The sequence below is a fragment of the Taudactylus pleione genome, unplaced genomic scaffold (assembly GCF_031769625.1).
Source record: "Taudactylus pleione unplaced genomic scaffold, aTauple2 ptg000026l, whole genome shotgun sequence".
Taxonomy (NCBI): Eukaryota; Metazoa; Chordata; class Amphibia; order Anura; family Myobatrachidae; genus Taudactylus; species Taudactylus pleione.
The window spans coordinates 12,885,595-12,906,283 of record NW_028284428.1 but is presented as its reverse complement, the minus strand read 5'-3'; the positions used below and the strand labels follow the sequence as shown (position 1 = coordinate 12,906,283).

Genomic DNA, 20,689 nt, shown 5'->3' with positions numbered 1-20,689 from the left:
CCACGCCCCCTTGAAAAAAAAAAGAGTTTTGCAGCGCCGCCTGTGAGCCCCTCAGCCCGGCGCAAAGCCAGTGGGGGGCGCCATCAGTGTGATCACTCCCCCCTTCAGGCATAGGAGATTGCTGTGGCTGCTACTTAGCAGCCGCAAGCAATCTCCCGCTGCAGCCCAGCACACGCTGTGTGCTGGGCTGCTGCGGAGGGAGGGAGGGAGGAAGTGAGGGGGGGGCGGCGCCAGACCCGGGCCCCCGCCGGGCCCTTCTGGAAGCCCGTGACTGTTGGTACGTTATCTCTCTCCACTTTATCTTTCTCCAAGCTTTGATTAGTCTCCCCCTTGGATTCACTCTTTAATCATTTGAAAGCTTAGACCCAATTCTAAAATCTAAAGCTGGCCACACACTAGACCAACTTACATCCAACCATCCAACTAGTTGATTGGTTGGAATGAAAATCTGGTAAGGTATTAAAGCAAATAACAATCAGCAATTTGCTCTCAAACACCGGAAAATGGCCAAAAACTGTTGTTTGAACAAATTTTTTAGATTAAACATTTAACAAACTTGTCTGACGACCATTTTCATCTATTTTCTGGCATTTAGGAGCAAATTGCTGATCATCGTATACTCCCATATATTACCAGATTTTCATTCCAATCAGCCAACTAGTTGGATGGTTGGATGAAATTTGGTCTAGTGTGTGGCCAGATTTAGTCTATGAGAACGCTGTGGACACAACCCTCAAGGCATCACAATCACTTACACTTCACAATGGCCACTCACTAATTCTTATAGGGGTTTTACATTTTAATTCTTATACCAGGTAGCAAGTTCCACCCAATCACCATTCAACCACGGGAGAGCATTTTATTCAGACACTCAGCCAGGCATCCGTTATATAGACCATACAGTAGTTGCCGACATTTAATTTCTTCTCTCCGGGGAAAAGTCCATATAGGAGATGTAGATGACCACTTCGAGGGGGTGGGGCCAGGCTTTTACATCCTCAGGCCATGTCGCCTGCAAATGCTGTGAATTGTGGGTCCGAGGGGGGGAGCAGTACTATAGTTAAGCGATTCTTGTCATTTTAGCTCCACCCCCTCCATACAGACCTACATTTCACAGTGTTATCTACCCAACCTGGAGATCTACACACTCTTCCGAGGGTCTGGGAACTACGCAAAAAAATCATAACTAAGTATGTAATAGACCTGTAACTTGCAGAAAAGTTAGCCTGGAAGGTTATTCAGGTAGAGGTCAAACATATCAACATATGAGAAAGTATGTCTTGGGCTGGATTTGATCCTGATTATGTCTAGCCTAAAAGATGTACTAAGCATTGCATCTGCAATGCGGTACATCCCACCTTCCGGTGCTTAGTACATCTGGAAAATGCAGTAAAGCCCTCAAAATCTGCATTTTTCACTTTATTACATCCCATGTGGATGGGATGTGATGATATCGCCTAAATTCGCAATGCGATATTTGAATACATCACAAGGATGTATCACATATCACAGGGACAGAGGACCTCATTCAGAGGCGGTCGCAAGAAGCGATCACTCTCTCTGAATGAGTGCGGGCGCTGCTTTCTTTTGGTGCGGCCTCCACCCACAGCTTTTTTTGGTGCGGCATCCACCCACAGCTTTTTTTGGTGCGGCCTCCACCCACAGCTTAGCTAGCGACCAGGGTGATGGTCGCGATGGTGATCACCATCGCGACCATCGGGGCTTGCGACCAGACCCTAAGGTTGGGTCTGGGCACTCGCAAGCCCCAGGGAGCTTTCTGCTCTGATCGAGCAGGAAGCTCCCCACTGACATCACTGATGATGTCAGTGCTGCCGCCCACAAAATGGTAGGCATTCCTTAAGGAACGCCTCCATTTTGGAAACCATCCTCCCGGCCCGCCTACAAAAAGGGGTGAGCTGTCGATCAACATCGACAGCCGCCCCTTTTGTAGCGAGCTCCAGAGCGAGAGAGTTTCTCCGGGTCTTGCACACGCGCAGTGCGGTCGCTGCACATGCGCAGGGCTACTGTAAGTGTTATTTCTTTTATTTATTTACATTTTTTTTTACTGTGATCAGCCTGTAGTCTATCAGACACATAGGCTGATCACAGGAGCAGGTGGGGGGGAAAGTTGGTTACAGGTGGCTGGGGGAGGTGCGGCATCCAGATGTATGGTCACACACACAACGTGTTTAGACAGACACCCGCCGGGGGGAGGGCGGTGGTCATCCACAGCGATGGCCTTTGTGAGGTTGGCTGGAATTCTGAGCTGGTAGGGTGTGTGTCTGTGGTTATAGACAGCAGTGGGGTTAGCGAGGGGAGGAGACAGACGCAGTGTGAGGAAATACTTATGAATACCTCAGCTGTAGGGGGTAAAGCAACACAATTACGAAATGTAGACTCTGCAAAGGGATCAGCTTTTCGCAGGTGGTAGTTTTGTTAATGAGGTATGATGAATGCCTCCGAAAAGGTTTTTTAAACATTGCATGATTATCACTAGTGATAATTATGTAATAATGAATAGGCCCCTAACTATCAATGTTCAGCACTGGCTTTTATTTACTAATAAGTGTTGTACATTTCATGACTTCAATCTTGATTGTGCTAGACCCAATGATTCTCATCAAAGTCAATTATTTGGGACACACACAGGGCCCTTTGTCAAGACATTTCAGGGAACCACATACATAGTTAAATCCACCAGGGTGATTTGACCTCAGCTCCACTCACCAGATAGCAAGGCAGCTTAAATATTTGTCCAAAAGACTAATTATACCTCTTTTCCACCAAAAACCCAGGTCCAACCTGGGTTTTTGGACATGGTTCCAACCCTGGTCAGACCCATTTACACTGCACCTTCAATCTGGGTTACTCCCAGGTCAGCCCTGTTCACACTGAACTCAGGTCTGCCTTGCTAAACCTATGAGGTCATAAAAAGTGGGAGGTGAATGCTCCACAACCACCAATCAGCTCATTCTAGGCATGACCCAGGTCAGATAACCCGGGTTGCACCGTTTACACTGCACCATTACCTGGGTCCATCCTGGGGCCAACCCTGGTAGCTACCTGGGTTGGATTGCTGGGTCACTTGACCTGGGTTATTTTTCAGGGACCCTTTTACACTGAGCTGCGACCCGGGTAGACCCAGCAAAAACCCAGGTTTTTGCTTTGGTGTAAAAGGGGTATTAGGTTATCACAATCACTAAATGTTTTTCCTGTCATTGTTGTAGTATTTAACAATGACTGTGAATGCAGCAAGCTGCAACCACTGTCTCTTTGACTGAGAAAAGTACAAGAGCTGCATTTTTTACACGTGATCATGTTTATTCTTTGTTTTTCTACTATTCTTAAATAATACACAACAGATTGATTGACCCCCTTTGGTTACAAAACTAAATATATGCAAAGTTTTGTGTATCAGCTGCACATGACCACAATTTCCTCTGCCTCCCTGCCCGTTGCGTTAGTTATGGTTCACCTTATTCTTCTCATCTACCAAACTCTCTCCCAGTCCTGTCCATTCCATTAACCACTCTATCATTTTCTCCAATAACTGTTTTGGTAAATACCCAGGATCCTCATTAATGCAGTAAGTATTTTATCCACTTTTTTGGGTTTAAGAAATAGACATCTTAGGGCTTGATTCAGTGCGGATCGCAACTGCAATTGCAAAAGCGATTAAACACGCAGTCTCACTGCAAAGATATGCTAATGTCTGCGATCGCTATGACCTTACCTTACACACATCTGTAATACTTAGCAAGACTGCGAACCCATCGGTAATATCGAGTACAATCGCAGACTCGCGCATGCTTGCACAAGGTCTGACCTTGCTTGGGAATAACCTCATTGCATGCAGCACAAGCCCAAGCTGCGTATGGCATTGCAGTGGCTAATTTATGCACGCCCCTGCAACGGCGTTCAAACGCAATGGCATGCCTGCGTTTTGCCGGCTAACCCCCCGTCACCACCCCCAAATGGCAGGGGCACTGAGAGTGGGTGGGGCGGGTATTAATTACACGGGCCCAGGCTTGCTGGAGGTGCCCGGTGCCACCCCCCCTCCCTCTTACATCACATCGGCCCAGCACACAATGCTGTGTGCTGGGCTGCACTGGGAGACTGCTCGCGGCTAAGCAGCAGTCTCCTATGCCTGTGGGGGGGATCGATCACACTGATCGTGCCCCACTGGCCGTACGCCGGGCTGAGGGGCTCATAGCACCCCCCCTCCCCAGAGCGCTGCAAAAATGTGTGTTTCCCCCCCCTAAGGGGGTGTGACCACGCCTCCTGTGATTAGGCCACGTGGCTGTCGGCGTGCCTGCCAAACGGTACTTCCTGTCAATGACTCTCCATTGGGTCTGCATAGTCACTACGACTGAAGTCTTGATCGCAGTGGAGTGTTCGCGTACGCGCACTGGGATGCATGTGCATGCGCAGAACGCAACAATTGTCCGATTGCATTTATAATCACACTTGTGAACACTGCTGAATCGGGCTCTTAGTAACAATCAGTACTGTGTCTTCAGTTAATGAACTTGATTTGGCGCATGTGAGAAATCTTTTGCATCTGCGATAGACTGCAATCATGTACAGATGTATCTACATATATCTATCCTCAAATTGCACCAAATAGTCCCATTTGGTGCACCATGGATGACTAAGCTGTGCTATATATGCCCCACCACACAGTTTTGTACCAAATTTTCGAATTATTCGCATCATTAGTGCAGTAATAGTACAGTGCACAAGTACCCTCTACACTGATGCTGGCATTGCGTGCAGTAACTGTGTGCGACTCAGACGCTAACCTGGGTAGAGAGAAAAAGACTGAGGCCCTGATTTGGAGTGCTCGCTCTGAATCTAGGCTTTTTCTTTTTTTTGTGCGGCCTCCTGGCCGCTCGCATAGCTGTAAGTCACCACCCACAGCTATTGCGAATGGCCAGGATGATGGTCGCGATGGTCAAGACCATCGCGACCATCGGGGCTTGTGACGAGACCCTTGTGGTAGGGTCTCGTGGCCGCAAGCCCCATAGAGCCTCTGGCTCTAATAGAGCCGGAAGCTCTCCCACTGACATCACTGGTGATGTCAGTGGGGCTGCCCACAAACGGCAGGCGTTCGCATGGGAACGCCTCCGTTTGTGATGCCACCCCCCGCCACGCCTACAAAATGGGGCGAGCTGTCCACAGCCGCCCCTTTTGTAGTGAGCCACGGAGCAAGTGCTTTTTGCGCTTGCTCCGGGGCTAGCGCACACTGCGCGTGCGCACTGGGCCACCATCGTCCCGCTTGCGAGCACTATGCGCTTGTGAGCGGGTCTGAATCAGGCCCTGAGGACCAATATGAGTGAGCCACACCATGCATCGCACTGCGCAGCGTTATGCTTAATCTGCGACTTTATACAAACTCAGTTGCGACAAAAATAATATTCCTAAATGCCCAGGACACTATAAGCGACTTTGGGTGCAGCTATGATGCGAAAAATATGCTACATTTAGAAATAAGTATGAAAGTCTGGGAATTGCTCCCATGGCGGAGCGTCTATGTTGTGCCAAGTAGCGCAAAAAGTCTATGGGTACGAGGACACATCTGTAGATCGTAACACCTAGGATTGCGGAAACACCGTCCCGGCTCAGGCTGATTAATAAATTGCTATGCTAAATATTTCATTCTTGTCATGAAACAGAACGGTACTTCTCAGGTGCATTACACATATATTGCTAAATAGGACTCATAGGGGCCCATTTATCATTAGATATTTGCATCTTATTCCCAGAAAAAGACAGTTTTCCTGCGGTAACTGCAAATATTAAGTATCACCCCCATGTATGAAGGAGATATCTCCAATACCTGCTGCGATCCCTCCATTCCCGCCGGCAGCCATAGCTCCCGTAGGTTTCTAAGGGGGATGCAATGCTGCCAGATTTACAAACTTCCATTCCGGAGATTGGTCCCCGCAGCTAACACCATCTGAAAAGGGCGTTAAAACTTTATAAAAGTAGAAACAGTTGCACTTACTTTCAAGGACTTGATATGTGTATGGAGCTTGTCTGGTACCGCAGATTGGATTAAATGGAGTAACAGATGCATTAGTAGTTGCTTGTGTCACATTCATTCTGTCCATTCTGTCCTCCTCTTCTGTAGATATCTCCCCTTTCCCTCCTGCTCTCTGCCTTCCCCCTGCTCTCTGTGGCAGTGCAGGGCTCCTGGCTTCTCAGTTACAGCGCACAGTTCCAATGTCCCCAGAGGGAGTTTTAAAGACAACTTTTCAGAGGCTGAAAAACACTAAAAGGTAAAACAAAAAAGTTCTGCTGGAAGTACTGAGGCTTCAACTCCTTATAGTTGCTGTATAAGTATTAAAGCCAAGACAAGTTTTGCTAAACATCAACCAAAGGCTATAAAACAGGCTGTAAATCAGTTATGCAGTGCTCCTTAATATGATACAAGCTGGGGGTGTAGCTGAATCACATCACTATCACTGATGGGAGGAGATGTTTAACCTACATTGAAACTGAGTTTGCCATTCTGTATAATCCTAGTTAATGCCCAGAGATATTCCTTTTGTAATATATGCATAGGTAACTTTGCGGAGGTGCCAGGTGCAGTGATATGCAGTTAGGTAAATGGCTGGGGAGGCACTGGCTAGTATCAGAGCCAGATTTACAGATACATAATTGAACCCAAGAGTTCATGTGGGCATTTTACAAAGGTGCAGCAATATATAGTGCTGGAAATTTGGTGTGTTTTCATCAGGGATGTGCGGAAAAGGTATACAGGGGAGGCAGCGCCTCACCTGCCATACACTAGTTACTCCAGAGTTTTGACTATAAAATGGATTAGAATAAAAGAATGAAGATATTTATAATATTTTATTATATTATAATATTTTTTTCTTACAATTTTTATAGTAAAAACTAGAGATGAGCGGTTCGGATTCTGTGGAATCCGACCACTCCGAACATTGGGGATCCAAGTCCACCCGAACGCTGTTTGGGTGTTCTCCTCCTGACTCAGATCCCCCTTAGAGGCCGAACGGCAGCCTCCTTATGACGGATTCTCGCGAGAGAATCCGCCGTCAGGGTTACTAGTGTAGGGCAGAATGCAGTGATAGCGGTCTGCCCTACACAGAAACAAACACACAGCCGCCAGCGGCAGCTGTGTGTTTGTTATAGCAGCCAATGAGAGTCAGACAGACTCTCATTGGCTGCTGCACGGAGGGAGCCGGCTGGAGCTCACTCATGAGCTCCGTCTTCCGACTCCCTCCACAGCGCGTAATAGAGCAGAGCAGAGCGGACAGCTGCAGGAGCGGGGATTCAGGTAAGTTTTTTTTATTTTTATTTGTGTGTGTATGTAAGGGGATGCTACTGGGGGCACCATTAATGGGGGCACTGTTAATGGGGGGACACTACTGGGGGCACTACTTATGGGGCACTGCTAATGGGGTCATACTACTGGAGGCACTGCTAATGGGGGCATACTAGGGGTACTAATGGGGGGGCAAACTACTGGGGTGCATACTACTGGGGGCACTACTAATGGGGGCATACTACTGGGGGCTCTGCTAATGGGGGCATACTACTGGGGGCACTACTGATGGGGCATACTAGGGGCATTACTAATGGGGGCACATTACTGGGGGGGCATACTACTGGGGGGCATACTACTGGGAGCACTACTAATGGGGGCAGTGCTACTGGGGGCACTGCTACTGGGGACATACTACTGGGGCACTACTACTGGGGGCATGCTATTAGGGGAATACTACTAGGGGCACTACCACTGGGGGCATTACTACAGGGAGCATTACTACAGGGGGATAAGTATTGGGGGCACTACTACAAGATAACTACTGGGGGCACTGCACAGGGGGCCCTACTACTAAGGGTACTGCATAGGGTGCCCTACTACTAAGGGTACTGCACAGGGGGCACCTATACTGGGGGCATTGTGTAAGGGACACCACTGCTGGGAGCATTGTGTAAGGGACACTATTGCTGTGGGCATTGTATAAGTAGCACTACTACTGTGGGCATTGTATAAGGGGCATTACTACTGTGGGCTTTGTGTATAAGGGCCACTACTGTGGGCATTGTATAAAGGGGTCACTACTGTGGGCATTGTGTAAAAGGGTCACTACTGTGGGCATTGTGTAAAAGGGGCACTACCGTGTGTCGTAACATAAATAATATACACTACTTTATGGTGTAATGTGAATCAGGGGCACTATGTGCGGTGTAATGTGAATAAGATTTTGCATTGTGACTCCTTTGGCCGTAGCCCACTTTATAAACAAGTACTGTGATTCTGCTGGCCGTACCCCACTGGGTGGGTGGGAGGGCCCAAGGACAATTCCATCTTGCACTACCTTTCATTTCTGCCACTGCTGTGTGGTAATGTGTCATAGATGTGCTTTAAACTGTGGTGTCTGTGTCGCTGCACCGCTGCTCTGTCGCTTAGTAACCAGTCAGCTCACTGCAACCTTTGGCCAATAATGGTGAAACGATATTATAAGCTGTGAGGTGGTCTAAATTGACTGGAAATTAATGTTATCAAGGTTAATAATACTCTAGGAAGAAAAGAAAAACAATTTATGTGATTTTAGCTTTTTTTGTAAATTTTTGTAAAAAATCCAAATCCAGTCACCGCAGTTTGGCAAATCCAAATCCAAATCCGGACGACGAATTAGAACCAAATCCGGTAAAAATGGTCCGGCGCACATCCCTAGTAAAAACTGAGGAGTATACCTACAGTAAGTATAGCAGAAAAGGCTCTGCCTCACCTGCCTCATCTCACCGCACATCACTGACTGTACCTGCAACACCTCTAGACCAGAAATTCTATGATGATAACCTGATGCTCTGACATTCCTAGAAGTGTATTAACACATTTTTGCAGGAAAGTGTTTTAGTATGTAGTCTTTTTAGCTATTTTTTTTATTTTTTATTAATTGGGTAATTAGAACATATTCACAGTGGAGCTTACAATCTATATTTCCTGCAATGCATATTGGTAGCTGCTCAATCACTCTAGTGATAACACGCAGGTGCATGGAAGGGAGGAGTTAGTCTATGCAACTGAGATCTCTGAATTATCAACCACCATGTAGTTTTTCACATCTTATTGCTGATATCATTCATTGTGCTGGGGGATACCCTTTGCTGTTTCTTAATCTATATTCCCTAACAGTTCTACTGTGCATGTGTGAAATGGCTAGCCGGTTCAGACATGAGTTTATCCCTTGAGACTAGCCAGCCCAGCAGTTAGCTTAGCATCACTGCTCCTAACTAGTATTTAAATTAATATCACTCATCTGCTTGGTGATTGATACATTGTGGTGATAACTGATTTTCTGGCCCCATTTAAGACTGTGCAGGATTTGTAAACTGTCAGCCATGTTTTGTAAATACTACTGGTCGGTCTAGGGCAGCAGTTCTCAAACTGTGGGTCGTGACCCCAAAGTGGGTCGCGGCCATCTCAGCTTGTGGTCGCGACTCACATGGGGTGAGGTTGATGACCTCTCTGAGGAGAGTGAAACCAGTTGAACTTTCTGTTATTTCAGACTCCTCAGATCACTGGCTGAGAGATCCGAGGAGTCATCAGGCAGCCCCGTCCCACCCCAGTGCTCAGCTTCTCTTGTCCTCCTGCCCAGCAGCAAAAACTGACACACAGGCAGCAAGCCTCAGCAGCAGACAGACTCAGAGGAGCCAGCTGCCGGACTCTCTCTGCAGTCTGTGCCGATGTTGTTAAGTAAGTGCAGCCTGGGGTACCACTGCTGCCAGGGTGGGAGGACACAGAATGTGTGTTGATTGCTGTTTAGGGAGAAGAAACTTCAGCAGGAGGAGGAATGAGGGGAGTGTTGAGCACAGACCGTATGGGGGAACAGGGGAGCACACAGTGTGGGAACTGGAGAGGTGAACAGAAAAAAACAAATTGAAAACCTATTGCCTCCCCCCTGCCATCCACTGCCTCCCCCTTGAAATGCACTGCACCCTCTGTCTTTTTCATCTACTACCTCCCCCTGTCACCCACTGGTTCTCCCTGTTACCCACTGTGTCCTATGTCACCCTTAGCCTCCCACTACCTCCCCAGTCACTCACTGTCTTCCTTGCCACCCTTTGCTGCTCCTTGCCACCCACTGCCGCCTCCTGTCATCTACTGCCATCCTCTGCTTCTCCCTGCCACCCACTGCCTCTCTGTCACCCTCTGCCTCCCCCTGTCATCCACTGCTTCTCCCTATTACTCACTGCCTCCTATGTCACCTATTGCCTCCCCAGTCACTCTCTGCCTTTCCATGCCATGATCTGCCTCCCCCCTATCACCCTGTCTCTCCCTGTCATCCAGTCACCCCCTGCCACCCTCTGTCTCTCCCTGTCACCCTCTGCCTCCCCATGTGAGCCACTCGTTCTCCCTGTTACCCACTGCCTCCTATGTCACCCTTTTCCTCCCCAGTCACCCACTGTCTTTCCTGACACCCTATGCTGCTCCTTGCCACCCACTGTGTCTCTCTTTCACCCACTTCCCCCCCCTGTCACCCACTGCTTCTTGCTGCCACCCACTGCCTCTCCGTCACCCGACACCCTCTGCCTACCCCCTGTCACCCACTGCTTCTCCCTATTACCCACTACCTCCTATGTCACCTATTGCCTCCCCAGTCACCCTCTGCCTTCTCATGCCACCCTCTGCCACCATCACCGACTGTTTCTCCCTGTCACCCACAGCTTCTTCCTGTTATCCACTGCCTCCTACGTCACCCTTTGCCTCCCCAGTCACCCACTGTCTCCCCAGTCACTCTCTGCCTCACCTTGCAGGGACAGGGGCTTCGAAAGGAGCTCGTCCCTGCAATGTCTAAATGAAATGATCGCATTAGCGCAGTGGCGTAAGTTCATACCAGATGCCAGCAGGCAAGTTATTATTTTTGTGCCCCCATAAAACAAAAGGGAAAATAAATGTGGTGCATATCTGTCTACCTATCTATCTATCTATCTATCTTTCTATCTATCTATCTATCTATCTATCTATCTATCTATCTATCTATCTATCTATCTATCTATCTATCTATCTATCACTTATGCACAAAGACACTAATATAGAATAGCCTTAAGTGGGGTGACTATATTGTGGGCAATAGAGGACGCACCTCCATTGTCTCCCATAGTTCTGCCCCTGCATTAGCAGATACCTCACTTCAGTTTCCATAGTGCTACTGTGCATGAGTGGTCTGCTGACCACGCATGTGTGGCAGTCATTCTGCAGTAACTTGCTGGGGTCCTGTAATAATTTTGATTGTTAGACGGGGTCCCAGAGCAAAAAAGTTTGAGAACCCCTGATCTAGGGTAACAAGTCACTAAAAAAGATCACACAAGGTTAAATTGGGACTAGACTTAAGATGCCCAGAAACTGATGTGATTATGCTCCCATTGTCCAATTTTGAGAACAGATAGACTACCCGGAACTGGTCACTGCAGGGTGCTGGCTATCACTGGATAAGTTGGGTGAAGTTACGTGCAAGTCTGTGTAACCTAGTAGCCATTTAAGAACTACCCTGCTGAAGCCACACCATCTGGGAACTAGACTGGAATAAAAGGAGGATTTATAAAACAAACTCAGGATGAGTACTGGATCATTTTGAGTTTTTGACTAGGAGGTACGGCTTCTGTTGAACTGGTGGTTGCTCGAGTCATCCACTGTTTTCATGGAAGTCTCTATGGATGCTGTTAGAGCCTGACAAAAGCTGGGAGAGATTAGACTTTGGACCTGATTCACAGTTGTACCCAAACCTGATGGTTTTGTAACAGTCCTATGGTGAGTGTACTGTGCATCCACTGGGGCCACAGGGTGCATGTGCTATGTTGCCACTGTGACCCCGGGGCACAGTGCCCTGGACGCCGCAGCCTGATTAACAAGTTACGGCCATTTGAGAGTGCGGAATGGGCGGTAACAGTGACCGCTCCCCAAATTGACATGTGTTGTCTCTATTTTGTGGGAGTGCCAACTTAGACTTACACAGATGGTTAATGACTGCGGCCATCGTGATCAATGGTCGTGATGGTGATCCGAAGCTGCATTTCCAGACACAGCATTCGGATCTGTGATGCCGGCAGGAGGCAGATTTTTTCTTCAGATGCCTCCTGCGGCATTGGAATATTTTAGCATTGCTGCTGCTTCCAAAGATGCAGTAGCAATGCTATTAGTGTACAACTCTGAATCAGGCACTTTGTCCCTACCTTGCAGTTTATATGCCGGCGCACAGGATGCCGGCAGTGGAAATACCGAAGCCGGAATCTCGTTGCCCCCGCATAATGCCAGTGCCGATAGCCCGAAGGACATCAGGATAACGGCATTGGCATGTCGACAGCCGGAATCCCGAACAGCTAGATGGCAGTAAGTATGTGTGGTTAGCCGTGGATGGGGGGGAGATTAGGGTTAGTCACCCCCCGGGAGGGTTAGGTTTAGGGTGCGGGAAGGGGGGTTAGGGTTAGGCACCACCGGGGGTAGGTTGCATTTTGTGCAGCTTGCCAAGCTGGACGCATCTCAAACATGTATCCAACTCTGTGAGGGTAGCATGGGTGCCAGGCTTTCACTAGACCATAAATACACAATATGACAAATAGAGTACTGCTCTCCTGCAGTGAGCCTACTTGGATAAGAATAAGAAGAACTAAAAGAGAACATTTTGAAGATTATTACATTTATGGACTTGTTAAAAATATTTGAACATTATATTATTTATTGCATGAAAGCAGTGCTGTATATTTCTTAACGTGTATTTATGATTCATGATGACAGGTAATGGGCACCTGATTTTTAACAAAGAAAGGCAGCAGCTCCATACTGTAGATGCTCTGACAGATTAATTTTGTATATACATTTGATTACACTAGATAACACTTGCACTTTCTACTCACTCCATCCTAAGCCACTAGCACAGGCAGGGGAGGTTTCTGAGTACCTGGAAACCACCACCTGCGCCGATCCATCGCCATCTATTTATACAGTATACACAAACACATACTCAAGTTCTGACACTCAAACTTAAAAAAGCATGAAATTCCAATCATTAAGGCTGATGCCTTAATGGATGTGTTCATTGCGCAATACAGATATGGTATGCCATCGTATGTATTCCAATTAGCAGCGCTACCATTTTGTGAGTGACAGCAATCTCACTCTGTGAGAGTGCTTAATCTGTAGTTAACCACAGAATGTGATGGCATACCACATCTGTATTGTGCAAGGAACACGTCCTTTAAGACGTCAGCCTTAATAGTCGGAATTTCATTGCTTTTTTAAGTTTGAGTTGCAGAAATTCAGTAGGTTTTGGGGAAATTCAGATCATGTCTAATAAAGCCTTAATGGGACATGTGAAACTGTAAAGTTTTTTTGTCTATGGAATTTCAGAGCTTTTTTTATAATTAACCATCAAGGTTTGGAGGAGCAAACCGGACAACCTTCAGAGAAGAAGGGCAACATAATAGTACACTAGCGCTGGCGGAGGAGGGTACTGCACACAGGTGTTTTGGGGGTGCCGAGGGAGAGACAGCTGCGGGGGCAGACTGCAGGTGTGCAGGATAGTGGTAGCATCGGAGATGTGGGGCAGTACACAGGGTCATCAGCGGGTGACAGAGGGGCTCACTGGCGCTGGGCATGCACCTGAGAAAATCAAGTCAATAAGACAGATGCATGCACGTATCAGTGAGAACCATCCATACATCTGTTAGAAATTGAATATATATAAAAAGACGATCCCCCCCATCATGCACAACCAGCCCCGGGCTCTTCGCTGCTGGTCCTGGTTGTCAAAATACAGGGGACAAAATACAAAGGTGTCCCCTGTATTTAGTACAACCAGCACTGGGCTCAGCTGAGCCAGTCCTGGTTTTGGAAATATAGGGGACAAAAAGAGCAGGGATCCCCTGTATTATCCATAATCCGCACCAAGCTCTTTCTAGCGGTTGAGTAATGCCACAGCCAGGGGAACCCTTTCACCCTAGTCAGCCCAGGCTGGGGAGCTGGGTACAACCCAAATAAGGGAGTCCCCTGCCACCACTGGGTCCCGCCGATGCCAGCACCGCTGACGCCTGCACCGCCGCTGATGGCCGCACCGCCACCAGGTCCCCATCTGGCTAACTCCCACACCGTCGCTGGGTCCCTGCCGCCACTACCGCCCGCTGCCTTTGCCGGGTCCCATTGCCCGAATAGGACAGCCATCTTGGTGCACCCAGGTGAAGCCACAGTGAGTACACTCCCCTGCTGGAGGCACCTACTGAGGCTGCACAACTAGTTGAAGCTTCCTATCTATATAAAGGGGCATTGTGAGGTAATAGTTTAAAAACTGTAACTTTCTCAAGTACCTGAACCCCAAAAGCACCTACCCTGGAACAATAGCTACCTAATAAAACAAACCCCAAGTCTAAATTTGCCCTGTACCCTGACTTATGCCTTCCCAAAAATCCTCCATAGAGAACAGAAGAAAAGTGGTCCTAACTGAGAAAAAACTAACAGTTGGAACTCTAGATTACTCCCAAATCCTAATTTATTTATTTTTTGCCCTAAAATTTGGCATGCAGCACTGAGCAACAGTTCTCTATGGGAGAATTCAGTTTTTTTCGATTCAGCCTTAATATAAGGGCACGACTGTGCCCTTATAATATATATATGCTTTTTTTTAAATCTTCCGTTTGATAACCCCCCTTTAAAATCTTGCGTTTGTCCCTGTAAGGGGCGATTCAATTAGCCCCAGTTTCATGCAGCTTAGCGTATTATGTAGGCTGATTCTTCTCTTAGGACCTGATTCAGCAGTGGACGCAAATGCAATCGCAACAGCAACCGCTAACGGATTGCAGTTGCTAAAATATGCTAATATCTGCCAAAGCACAGCCAGTATAAAGAAGCTCGCTATGCCTTCTCATATCCATCCAATGTTGCATACCAGCATAAACATCGGTCCCTTTGACACAAATCTTGTCCTTGCGGAAGGTCTGACCTGTCTCAAGCTCAGCAGCTCTCCTGAAACGCAGAGAGGTCTCATGCTGCATAGGAAGGCGCAGCTGCTAATTTATGCATGCCCATGAAACGCACAAAAATGGAGCGTGGCCACACCTCATTTTTGTGTGCACATTTTTGGTTTGACATTTGCAGTAGTCACCTTGTGTCATACCCCCGTTTTTAGTCATGCTGGGGGCCAGCCCAGCACATGGAAAATACAAGCCAGATCTACATAAAATACACTGAAACAAGCCAGATCCACATAAAATACAGTGAAACAAGCCACTTCAGCATAAAATACACTGAAACAAGCCACTTCCATATCAAAGAAATTAAAAAAGCCAGCCACACAAAATATGCATTAAAAACCACATCCACATAAAATACATTTTGAAGTCCAGAACCACATAAAATACATTGAAAAAGCAAGATACACATAATACACACTTCAACCCCTCCATGTGTCACTCCAGCCCCCTAACTTGCCATTCCAGTCCACATTCATGTGTCATTGCAGCCCCCCCCCATGCCACTGCAGTGGCCCCTCATGTGTCACTCCTGCCACCTCCCCTCCCCCCAGAGTTATCTCAACAGCCCCACTCTGCCCCCATAAGCATGAAAGCAGGCATCATCTCACCAGCTCTCAGGCTGCCCCCTCACTGGCTCTCAGGCAATAATACCCATTATACTGTGCCCACTGTAGTTATATCCTTTATGCAGTGCCACCTGTAATTGTGCCCCTTATGCAGTGCCCCCTGTAGTTTTTCCCCTTATGCAGTGCCCCCTGTAGTTTTTTTCCATATGCAGTGCCCCCTAAAGCAGTGCCCCATATGCAGGCCCCCTAAAGTAGTGCTCCTTATGCAGTATTCCCTGTAGTTTTACCCCATATGCAGGGCCCCCTAAAGTAGTGCCCCTTATGCAGTGCCCCCTGTAGTTTTGCCCCATATGCAGGGCCCCCTAAAGTAGTATCCTTTATGCAGTGCCCTCTGTAGTTTTACCCCATATGCACTGCCCCTTAAAGTAGTGCCCCTTATGCAGGCCCCCCTAAAGTAATACCCCTTATCATTATGCAAGGCCCCCTGCCCAGTACTACCTGCCTCACCACGCTCCCGCTGCTGCCGCACCGCACACCCTGCACCCATAGCATACTTACCTCTCCGGAGTCCCACATTGGTGCGGGGGTCCGGCGCTCTAAAAACAACTGGAAAATGGCCGCCACGGTCATTTTCCCATCGTTTGCGCATGCGCAGTACAGGGAAAATGGCCACCACAGCCATTTTCCCAGTGACCTGTGCATACTCTATAGACTCTGAGCGCACTCTAGTGCCCAGAGTCTATAACACCGGCGCTGGCCGCGCACAGCTCAGTGAGCTGCCGGCCACCGGACAGAGAGGAGGGGGCCTGTGTTGGAGACTGCACACGGGCCCCCTCCTCTCTAGAAATGCCCCTGCTTCACCCAGGGCTGCCATCAGAAATTGTGGGGCCCAGGACTGACAAAATAGGCAGGGCCCCCCCATATAGTACAGAAACTGTGAGCCTGAAGAGGGCTCGGATTGTAGCCAATGGCAGGTATGGCTAGTGGGGGCCATTGTAATTGTGTTTTTATGTGGGGACAATGTGTAATATTTTGCCATCTGTGGGGACCAGTGTGATTGGTTTTTTTTGTAATTTAAATGGGGGCCAATGTGTTGTATTTTTGTGGGGGCCAATGTGTTTTATTTTGTTTTCTGTGGGGGCCAATGTATGTGTTTTTTTCCTGTGGGAACCAATGTGCGTGTTTTTCTGATGGTGTGCCTTGGCAATTTTAAAATCTTGTTCGGTGTGCCACAAGTTGTAAAATATAAAAAATCGCTGATCTATAGCCTGTCTCCGCTAATTGGTGTTGGTCTTATGCCAGTGTGAAACATCCAGTGCCCCCCCTCACTCACAATTCTCCATCCCACTGCTCCCTGGTGGCAGCTCTAGCCATAGACCCATGCATCAGTCCCGGCGACCCTCGTCACCCACAACTCCCCGTCCCACTCCTCCCTGGTAGCAGCTCTAGCCGCTGACCTGTACAGTGGGCTTGAGAATAAGCGCGGCTGCAGATCTTTCAGGAGCTGGATGTCAATAAGGATGCACCAACCTGGGGCACCAGCGACTGAGTCTGGGGGTAGATCTTTGGTGGAGCAACTTCCCGGCATGTGAAGCAGTCGGCAGTAGGCGGGCATTTTGTTATTTGTAGTCCCACCATAGCAATCTTACTGTTTCATGACTCAAACGTAGTCCTCAAAGCTCCCACATCAGGTGGATTTCTCCTCCATCAGGAATATCAGGAGGGCTCCCCACCCCACATCTGGTGGATTTCACCTCCATCAGGAGGACTCTGAGTCTCATGCTACTTGCACTATACAGGTCCCTATCTTATCTGTGGCTAATGTATAGCTGTATATACTCCTAATTGACCCTAGGGTTGTAGCTGAGGTTGCTCGTACATACAAACATTCATTACATTCCTCAGTGCTCTCACCATCTTTATAATAGACAATGTTGCAATGTTATCCCTTATCTTGTGTCTCTGGTATATGAAGGGAGAGCTATATACCTTTGCATGTGTACCAGGCACATTAACTGAAGGGGATATATACACAACTCTAATGCAAGTAGAGAGTGCCAGGGAGGGATGCTACGGATCCCTCTCCTGGTACTTTTTGCAATCTGTGGGGGCCAATGTGTATTATATTGCTTTCTGAGGGGGATAGTGTGATTTATTTTTTGACTTGGGGGCCAATATGCTTTAGTTTGCTTTCAGGGAGGGACAGAGAAATTATGTTTTTTATGTGGGGGCCATGTGTTTTATTTTGCTTTCTGCGGGGCCAATGTGTTTTATTTTGTTTACTGTGGGGGCCAGTGTGTTTTATTTTGTTTTATGAGGGAGCCAGTGTAATTGTGTCTTTATGTAGGGACAATGTGTATTAATTTGCCTTCTGTGGGGACCAGTGTGATCGTTGTTTTCAATGTGTTATATTTTTGTTTTCTGTGGTGGCCAATGTGTTTTATTTTGTTTTCTGTTGGCGCCAATGTATGAGTTTTTTTTCCCCGTGGTATCAATGTGCGTGTTTTTCTGATGGTGTGCCTTGGCAATTTTAAAATGTTGCTCAGTGTTTCGCGAGTTGAAAAAAGTTGATAACCACTGATCTATAGCCTGTCCCCACTCATTGGTGTCACTGCTCCTAAGCAGCTTCTTATGCCAGTGTGACACGTCCAGCACCCCCCTCATCCACAAATCTCTGACCCACTCCTCCTTGGCGGCAGCCCTAGATGTAGACCAATGCAGCAGTCCCGCCCCACCTCACACACAACTCACTGTCCAACTCATTCCTGGCGACAGCTCAAGTCGCAGACCCATGCAGCAGCTCCGGCATCCCCCTTACCCACAACTCCCCATCCCAGTCCTCCCTGGTAGCAACTCTAACCGCAGACATATGCAGCGGGCCCGAGCATAGGCGCGGCTGCAGGTCTTTCAGGGACTGGATGTCAACAAGGATGCACCAGACGGAGCTGCAGATAAGAGGGTATGGGAGATGGGGGCCTGGGACACCAGCGGCTGAGTCTGGGGGCAGATCTTTGGTGGAGCAACTTCCTGGCATGTGAAGCAGTTGGCAGTAGACAGGGCATTTTGTTACTTGTAGTCCCACCACCATGGCAGACTTACAGTATCAGATGGCTTTCCCCTCCATCAGGGGTATCAGGAGGGCTCCCCACCAACATCTGTTTTTTTCCTCCATCAAGGGGACTCTGAGTCTCATGCTAATTGCACTATATAGGTTACTATCTTATCTGTGACTAATGCATAGCTGTATATCATACTTGCCTACCCTCCCAATTTGGTCGGGAGCCTCCCGAAAATCAGGTACCACTCCCGACCTCCCGGGAAGGCAGGTAAACCTCCCGGCTGCCGCCCTGCCCTCCTATTCCCTCCGCAGTTACCTTTGAAACTCCAGCGGGGGGGGGGGCGGTGATGCTGAATCTTGTCCCACCCCCTGCTTCACAATGCCTGTAATATCGGCATTGTGTAGCAGGGGTGGGGCCAAAATAACGCGATCGCTTGGCCCCGCCCTCAAATACTCGTAGTCTGGCTGGCCCCGCCTCCTTGTGCTGGCCACACCCCCATGTCATTCTGATCTGGCTGCTCCCTCCCGGATGGGGCAGCCAGAAAGTCGGCAAGCCTGCTATATATACTCCTAACAAACCCCAAGGCTGTAGCTGAGGTTGCTCCTCATACAAACATATATTACATTCCTCAGTGCAGTCACCATCTTTATAATAGACAAAGGCCCTGATTCAGAGCCGTTCGTTAGAGGCAGTACGCTCATTGCGTTCCGATGTTGACTAACCGCGCATGCGCCGGTGTTACACTGCGCATGTGCGTACGGCTGATTGCGAGTTTTTTTTGTCTCGTTCGTCAAATAGCGTACAGGAAGTGACATGTCAAATGTGATTGACAGAACCGGCCGTTTTTGGGCGTTGACGGGGGTGGAGATGGAAAAACGCAGGCGTGGCGAGGCGTTTTTGGGGCGTACATACATTAACAAATGCGAACGTCAAATGTGTTCGTACAGACTCATACGTCACTGGATGATCCTCTTTCCCTTCAAAATGCTCGCACAGCTTAGGGCTGGATAACTCGACCACAGTGGCGATGGCCTTCTCCTCCGTCCCGGCACTCCACGATGTTGCATCGATTAATCACGGCTTGTCAGAAACTCAATTAGTGTTGGATTGAAAACCGGCTTGGTATGTGTTTGGAAAGCTGTTTTTTTGGATAGCACAAAACCGAACGCAGGTGGAAATCCTAGCTGCTAATGTCAGGATTACACAATCAATTAGCGTACATTTGTGGGGGTGTATTTTGGCCGCAATGTGTTCGTTTTTGGACTATTGTAACAATAATGTCATCATGTTTAGGTTTGGTCCTTCATTTTGTGTTTTCAAGGTGTTTTTTACTCCATAGGTAATGTTTAAAACGTTCCTTAACGAGCACTTTTTTTACAATGGGTAATTTGTGTTTTACAACGTTGTTGGCTTGTGGGCCCGGATTAAAAGTAACCCATTTTGTAAAGAATGTCAGAATACAAAGTCGTACATTTCTGCCAAATTTATTTGTATCCACCCATTAAAAAAAAACATATTGAACTACAACATTTTGGGCAGTGTTCCACAATATTTATTAATTGTGCAAACTATAATTTTTGAATAAACGTAAATGTAAAAATTAAAAACAATTAACAAGAAAGGAGAGGGAAGTTTTGGCCAGAAAGGAATATGAGGCAAGCACAGAAGGAGTGTGGGAAAAGTAGCCAATGGTGTCACCGTTTTTTCGCCCGTTTGGCTGGGGGAGGGAGGGCGCCAGACCGGGTCCGGGATGTCATCGGGCTGGCCTGTCCAGAGGCAGATGTTGTGGCCTCTGGACTAGGCACAGGGCTAGGCACATTTGGAGGATTGGCTGATGTTGTGCCAGAGGTGGAGGATCCTGATGTTCCGGCAGGAAGGGAGGTCGGCTCCACCATGTGCTGGCGAACGAGCTGCTCCAGGGCAGTGGTGATGCGGATGTTGGCCCTGGTATTTTCCGCCAGGGCATGACCAATGGTCACGTTGGCCACAGCATTTTGCTCCAGGGCCTCAGCCACCCGTACCAGACTGGCGTCCATCCTCTGCAGAATCTCCGTATGGAAA

At 48.1% G+C, this 20,689-nt stretch overlaps 1 protein-coding gene across 1 annotated transcript in view; it reads right to left on the bottom strand.

Moving 5' to 3' along the window:
• Positions 1-6,119, bottom strand: part of LOC148539223 (organic solute transporter subunit alpha-like) — a 64,569-nt gene extending 58,450 nt beyond the window's left edge. Inside the window, exon 1 of the mRNA XM_088451510.1 lies at positions 6,008-6,119. Within this exon, the coding sequence (XP_088307636.1) occupies positions 6,008-6,113 (106 nt within the window). The 5' untranslated portion in view covers positions 6,114-6,119. The remainder of the gene's footprint in view (positions 1-6,007) is intronic.
• Between the last annotated feature and the right edge of the window lie 14,570 nt (positions 6,120-20,689).